The sequence below is a fragment of the Corvus brachyrhynchos genome, unplaced genomic scaffold (assembly GCF_000691975.1).
Source record: "Corvus brachyrhynchos isolate BGI_N302 unplaced genomic scaffold, ASM69197v1 scaffold661, whole genome shotgun sequence".
NCBI lineage: Eukaryota > Metazoa > Chordata > Aves > Passeriformes > Corvidae > Corvus > Corvus brachyrhynchos.
The window spans coordinates 493,264-500,446 of NW_008236246.1; the positions used below are offsets into that span (position 1 = coordinate 493,264).

The following is a 7,183-nucleotide window of genomic DNA, read 5'->3' on the forward strand; positions in this document are numbered from 1 at the left end:
CAGAACTTCCTGCAAGGTCAGGTGCCTTCCACAGCTCCAGGAACACCAGGGAACAGCGGAGCACCGCAGCTGCCAACCAGCCAGAACGTGCAGCACACAGGTCTGACTGCACTGGGGCCTTCCTCAGCCTTTTCCATTTTCCATTTGTAGCACATGGTGCCTTTTCCTGTGTCACACGGGTCCCAAGCCATTCAACTCCTGCCATTAACAGGGAGCTGCTGGCTGGGACTGCAGCAGTGCTCTGGGTGTAGTGCTGGATAAGGAAAAGAAAAGCATAAGGCTGCTCATGTTTCTCAAAACCCAACTATTACTGATGAGGACTGTGGGTCTGGGCTTCAGAAGTAGCTGTTCAGAAATTGAATGGAAGGTAACACTGAAACTTGGAGGCAAGGGGTAATAAAGATACAACACAAAAGGAACTTCTTGTCCAGAAAAAAAAAAAAGTGTAATTATCCTAGAAGCAGAGTAGCAAAATATCTTGTTCTCCTTTGAAAAGATTATTTGTTACTTCCTTCAAAAATTTTGAAAGTCTGCTTAAAGTGTGAAAATGAAATCTTTAATTCACAAATGTCTCAATTTAACAATTCAATTATTAGTCCTTTGGCTGGATTATGGATACCCTGATGATGTCATTTCATCAGTACTCTGTGTGCATTTATTCTTTAACCCATTATAAAGTAACCTCAGGGTTTGAAGCTCATTTTGGTTAGGAATTACTCTGCTGAGTTAGGTGACATTATGGAAGGTTTTCAAACCTAGGTGCAGATAACAACTGAAATTAAGTTTCTGTTCTGTCTTCTGCAGAGGGATACAGGGGAAATACCAGCCCAAGTGTTTATTTTGAGGTGTATGATGTTCTGTTTTGACAACTAACACGTGTCTGTAGCATCAAACTCTGCATCCCAGGACTGCAAATATATGAGATACACCAGTTTATTGGAAAAGGGACTTTTGGAGTACTCAACAGTTAAAGGTGTAAAAACTCTTACACCAATCCAGTTAGTGTCTTACTGGTATTTTCTTTTTATTTTCTTAAGGTGGCCAAGGATCTGGACCTCCTCAAACTCAGATGCAAGCAGCACATGGCCCAGCAAATATGATGCAGACCAATCTAATGGGACTTCATGGAAATATGAACACCCAGCAGGCTGGTGCTAGTGGGGTACCACAGGTTAACATGGGCAACATGCAGGGACAGCCTCAGCAAGGACCACAGTCCCAGCTTATGGGGATGCATCAGCAAATCGTGTCCTCTCAAGGACAGATGGTGAACATTCAGGCTCAGGGATCGCTGAACCCTCAAAACCAGATGATACTTTCTCGAACTCAGCTCATGCCACAAGGCCAAATGATGGTGACACCTCAAAACCAAAATCTTGGTCCCTCTCCCCAAAGGATGACCCCACCTAAACAGATGATTCCCCAGCAGGGACAGCAGATGATGTCCACACACAATCAGATGATGGGACCTCAGGGCCAGGTCTTGCTACAGCAAAACTCAATGATGGAACAGATGATGACCACTCAGATGCAAGGAAATAAACAGCCTTTTAATACCCAAAACCAGTCCAATGTTATGACGGGGCCAGCTCAACTGATGAGAGGACCAACCCCAAACATGCAAGGAAACATGGTGCAGTTCACTGGGCAGATGATGGCACAGCAAGGCCCCGTGAATGGGAATCCTTCTCAGGTGATGGGAATTCAAGGGCAAGTTTTAAGACCCACTGGACCTGGTCCTCACATCTCTCAGCAACTTGGGGATACTGCTACCACAGCAAACAACGATGGGAACTTGACACAGATGTTACCTGAGGTTCCTGTGCAGCAGCCAAACATGGTGCCTTCTCATATGCAAGGAATGCAAGGAAACAACAATGCTTCAGGGAGTCATTTCTCTGGCCATGGGCTGCCTTTCAGTACGGGGTTTAGTGGAACTCCCAATGGGAATCAGGTTTCCTGTGGGCAGAATCCTGTGTTTCCTGTCAATAAAGATGTGACGCTCACAAGTCCACTCTTGGTTAACCTTCTCCAGAGCGATATCTCAGCAGGGCACTTTGGTGTGAACAACAAACAGAATAACCAGAATGCCAGCAAGCCAAAGAAGAAGAAGCCTCCAAGGAAGAAGAAAAATAATCAACAGCTAGAACAAACAACGTAGGTTTAATATTACCGTGTTTTTTATAAGGGGCATGAAGAAACTCCACAGGCACCTTGTCAATATTTTATCAGCAAGTAATGGGTGAGAAAGGACCTGTATTTAATTCATGTTGTAGCAGTTTCTCTCAAGAGTCTGTCATTGGAATGTTGTTCAAGATTAAAAATAACATGCAAATATCCAAACTCAGTTATAAACCAAATTTTACCAGCACTGTTCCTTACCTTTACTGGGTGAAGGAAGTTTAGCACGCAGCCCCTGGTGCCACAGCACTTGGAAGAGGAGGCTGCCTTTTTTAAGCAGCCTGACAGCCACAATCAAAGGGTGGGAAGTATGTTCAGAAGAACTAGAAGCCTCTATATAACATGTGCAGGACAGATTTTGGGGGCTTGTTTCCTGAATTATGTGCATATTCTGACACATTTCTGCCTGGAATTGAGCTGGACTTCTCTCTTAGTTGAGGCTACAGCTAGAATTTAGAGGGAGGAATCTGGTACTTTCTGGGTATGAGATTAACAAATCCAAGCAATGTTGGTCTTCCTGGCCTAGCAGAGATTAGGAAGGGAAAAAACCCCCACAGCTCTTGAGAGGGAGGAGGCCAATGGAAAAGATTGAAAGATACTCAATGAGTGTGCCTTTTTAGTGAAAAGACAAGATTGCAGAATCTCTTCTTCCTTCTTTGGCCAGCATGTTCTTTCTTGGCCAGCTGTCCTGTAACCATTTGCCATTGACAGCCCACTGTCACCCAGCACAGCGTGGTAGCTGCTGCTGCTGTGCTTTTATTCAGCTCAAATGGTAGATTTGAGAAGGCAGATATGCTTTATCTAATTATCCTGATGCTGTAGATGAGCACATGGGGCATTAACAGAAATCCACCTGATGGTACTTTGGGAGATTGTTTTCAATCAAGAAAAAATGGGGGAAATGAAAAAACTTTGCACAGAAAATTATAACACAGAAATATCCAAATATCAAAATTAAATTCTTTAAACCAAACAAAAAGGTGGCAATAGCACATTAAGCTCCTGGTGTGGCTCTGGTTCCACCAGTCTGGCCCCTTTGAATAATCATTATGTCCTTAACCTGAAGTTTATGCTGCCTTTCCTAGGGACACATGTTCAGTTCAGTGCAAAGAGAAGATGGCATCAAGTACTAAGCAACTGTTCAATATTTCAATTTTCCCTTGGTTATTCAATGTGTAGCCCCAGCCTGCATTTTCTGCACAGTGTCAAGATTCCTTCGTGAAGGTGGAATTAATAATTTCATGGACCTTTTAATTGTGGACTGAAAAACTCACATCATCTATAGCAAGTGATCTTTTGTGACAATCATTAATTGGCTTAACTAGTACAAAAATAAAATGCAGAAATGCTGTAAGGTAAAGCAAAGCATGCTAATTTAGTAGGTCTTGGAGAAAAGCTTTTCAAGCCTCTCCTGTATAGTTGTATACAGTCATGGTATGGCTTGTCAGGTCCTCACTGCTGCTGTGTGATCTCAGATTACAGCTGGAGGAGGACCCAGTCTGTGGCCAGATGTGGAAACCTGGGTAAAGTAACTTGGCCAGAACCAAGTGTGTGGCCAGTCTGCAGCTTTGGGGTGACTTAGAAACCTAACACAGACACCAGCTCCTCCAGTGCAAATAGATTCCAATAAAACAATGATAACCACTGCTGTAGCAAGTGCCTTGCTGTGGAAGTGACAGAGGATTCAGAGGGAGCAGCTGAGTTGGTACCACCTTCTGAAAAAAAAAATCCACTAATCATTAAAGAAAACTCTTAGGATTTTGTTTTCATTGGTCTTACTGATGAGCACTCGGCCTCAGTGTGGCCTGGGAATATCAATAAATGGGTCTATAAAGCTCTTCCTCTGAGCTTGCAAAGCCTCACAAGACTATTTGCTTATTAAAAAGTTTTCACAGTAGAAGAAGTCTCAATTACAGCTTTTCTAATGAGCTCTGGCAGCTCAATTCCAGCTCCTAAATAAGGCTTTGAATCAGATTTCGGTGTAATTAACAAGGGAACCAGAATGTTGTTCTGATATGGATGAACATTTTGGTTCTACACGGACTATATCAATACTTGACCCTTGCAGAAGCACTAAGAAGAGAGCTGTTCTTACAAAAGTTCCTGAGTATTCTCCAGCAAAAAGAGGGAGAGTGCAGTGCAAGCTGCTGTAACACCTTCCTGCCTCCCTCACTCTCAGCTTCCCTCACATCGTTGGGCAAGCTCAGCATTTTCCTGCCTTGGAACTGGCAGGAATTAAATCCGATTTGGATCACTTTCTCTTGCATCAGAAGCAAATATGATGCTTTTCATCTCAGCTTCCTCTCTGTCATTCTTCCTCAGAAATGTTAGAATTCAGAGCAGCAAGCCTTGTGTGGAAATGCAGCTAATTTGATAAAGACACTAAAAAGAAATAACTTCTGAGAAATAATAACAGTAACAAAAGTACAATTAGTAATATGGATTGCAGACTGAGTCGTGTTGGAATGTAAATAGGCTAAGTGAGCTATTGAAAGAGTTTATTCAGCTGAGTCTAAAATAATTTCAAGGGTTTGCTTAATTGAGCAACTTTGCATTGGAATGAAACCCAGGTCATTTTGGTTGTTTAAAAGCATTTGCATCTGTATGCTGAACCTGAAGACTGTGGGTAATGGGATGTAAACTGAGGAGCAGGATGCTAGCTGGAATGGGATTGTGGATAAAACAGGTTGGTTAATTCTATTAAATCCATGCACAAACAAGCAGTTGTTTAATATTCCCCTGTGCACAGACTATGAACACCCTGTGCACTGGTAGAACAGAAATAATCCACTGTGGAAGGTCATTCCCAGTGCTGCCATTCAGGTTTGCAGTGCCCAGTGCAGGTGGTGGCAGCACTGCAGGACAAAGAGGCTTTTCCCAGACAGACTCGGAGGGTTTCACTGCAGGTCGGGGGGTGCCCGTCCCCTGGCAGAGCTGGGAAATGCCCTCACCCAGCAGCAGGGGAGGAGCCTCTGTTCCACCAGAGCTGCTGCTCCTGGGCCAGGCTGGCTCTGCCACACCTGGCATTTTAGGTTTGCTCTCCTGATGGCACAGCTGCCACCTTCTTTGGTTTGGTTGGTTTGGGTTTTCCTGGAGTTCTCTCTCTGCTCTGATGAGAGATTTGTATCTGAAGGTTGTACTTCAGAGCGCAGCTGGTGGAGCAGAGGTCCTGCTCATGACAATCCAGACTGTACCTGGGGTGCAGTTACTTTTATATATTTTTTTACCTCTAGAGCAATAGAAAAGAAGAATAAACATGGAATATTTTGTCCCTCACACAAACATCTTGTTATTCATATTCTGGGTTTTTTTCACCAGTGGTGGTTGCTAAACATGCCCAGTGAATTTCAGCTGCGTTTGAGATTCAGTTGATGTTTAAATTTCCCAGCAGTGATGGAAGCAGCCTTTCCTGCCATAGCTGCTCTTCACTGGCAAACCAAGTTCGGGTCTGTTCTGCCAGATTTGCACAGACCAATCTGGCAGGAGATGTTTGCTGAGGATCCACTGTGCACCAGGTTTGTTCTCTGCGTTAAACCTGTCTGTGCAGTGATGCTGTGTATCAGCTTTGAGCTGAACTTTAACTGTAGCATTTTTAATCTCCCACCATTTTAAATAAATAGCAAATTGACACATCTGAGATTACATTCACAATTTTAGGCATTCTTTCAGTTCGCATGGCTGGCACCTGCACAAAAGGCTGCAGCTCCTCTGGGTGATTTTGCTGCCAGAATTTTTGTTCATTTGTGACTGTTAATATAATGCTCTGGGGCATATCTCTGCATTTTGCCAGTTTTCATCAAATTCATTGGTGGAGGCATGTAAGCGTACCCCACCTGCATCACAAAAATTGGTGGTGTGCTGGGTTAGACACAGCATTGCACTCCAGGTGCTTTCCTTGGCAGTACTTGCCCTCAGCAGCAGTGGCTGGAAGTTTTGTGTTTGCCCTATTTTCACCTTTCTTCTCTCTTGGTGTATGTTCTCCCCCATTTTGACCCACAAAAATTCAGGGATTTCCAGTCACATGCTGCTTTTTGAACATTGATTAGGTAGCATTAGGACAGGCCAGGGTGTCTCCATGGGTGTCTACAGCTTTTGGTCAACTGTACAGATGCCAGAAACTTATTCTCAAGTAAATTGAAAGAGGACAGATCTCCCCACCTTTATGTATTTCAAATTCTTATTTTGCTGAAAATGTTACTTTTGTCCATGGCATTTCTGCATGATTCTGCCTCTTTTTGTTGGCAGTGTACTTTTTTTGATGTCTTTAATTTTAGCTTAGAGCTTTTCTTACATAGATCTTCCCATAACCTTCATGAAGGTGATAAGCAGTTTAGTTCTTCTACTCTTGATCCCTCTGTTTTACATCCTCTGACCATATATATTGATAGCCATAGAAACTTGGGGTTTTTTCTGAGTCTGCAAAAGCTGTCTTGATTTAGTGGAAGTATTGGGCATTGAGTCTGAACAATTTTTAATTGTCCTAGAGAGTCTCCTGCAGCATCAGATTGCTCAGGAGAAGGACTTGGGGGAGCTGGTGGGTGACAAACTGAATGTGACCCAGCAATGTGCCCTCACAGCCTCGAGTCCTGGGCTGACCCCACAGTGTGAGCAGCAGGTCCAGGGGGATTCTGCCCCTCTGCCCTGCTCAGGTGAGACCCCACCTGCAGAGCTGCCCCAGCCCCGAGGGACAAGAAGGACACTCCTCTAGAGAGAGTCCAGAGGAGGCCCCGGAGCTGCTCCAAGGGCTGGAGCCCCTCTGCTCTGGAGCCAGGCTGAGAGAGCTGGGGGTGCTCACCTGGGGAAGAGAAGGCTCTGGGGGCACCTTAGAGCCCCTTGCAGGGCCTAAAGGAGCTCCAGGAGAGCTGGAGAGGGACTGGGGACAAGGCCTGGAGGGACAGATCAAGGGGGAATGGCTTCCCACTGCCAGAGGGCGGGGATGGATGGGATATTGGGAAGGAATTGTTCCCTGGGAGGGTGGGGAGGCCCTGGCACAGGGTGCCCA

At 44.7% G+C, this 7,183-nt stretch overlaps 1 protein-coding gene across 1 annotated transcript in view; it reads left to right on the top strand.

Annotated features, from left to right (window-relative positions):
- The window catches only part of NCOA6 (nuclear receptor coactivator 6), a 37,531-nt gene that overhangs the window by 15,600 nt on the left and 14,748 nt on the right, over positions 1-7,183 (top strand). The window contains exons 8-9 of the mRNA XM_017746938.1: positions 4-100; positions 1,038-2,157. Of these exons, the coding sequence (XP_017602427.1) occupies positions 4-100; positions 1,038-2,157 (1,217 nt within the window). The remainder of the gene's footprint in view (positions 1-3; positions 101-1,037; positions 2,158-7,183) is intronic.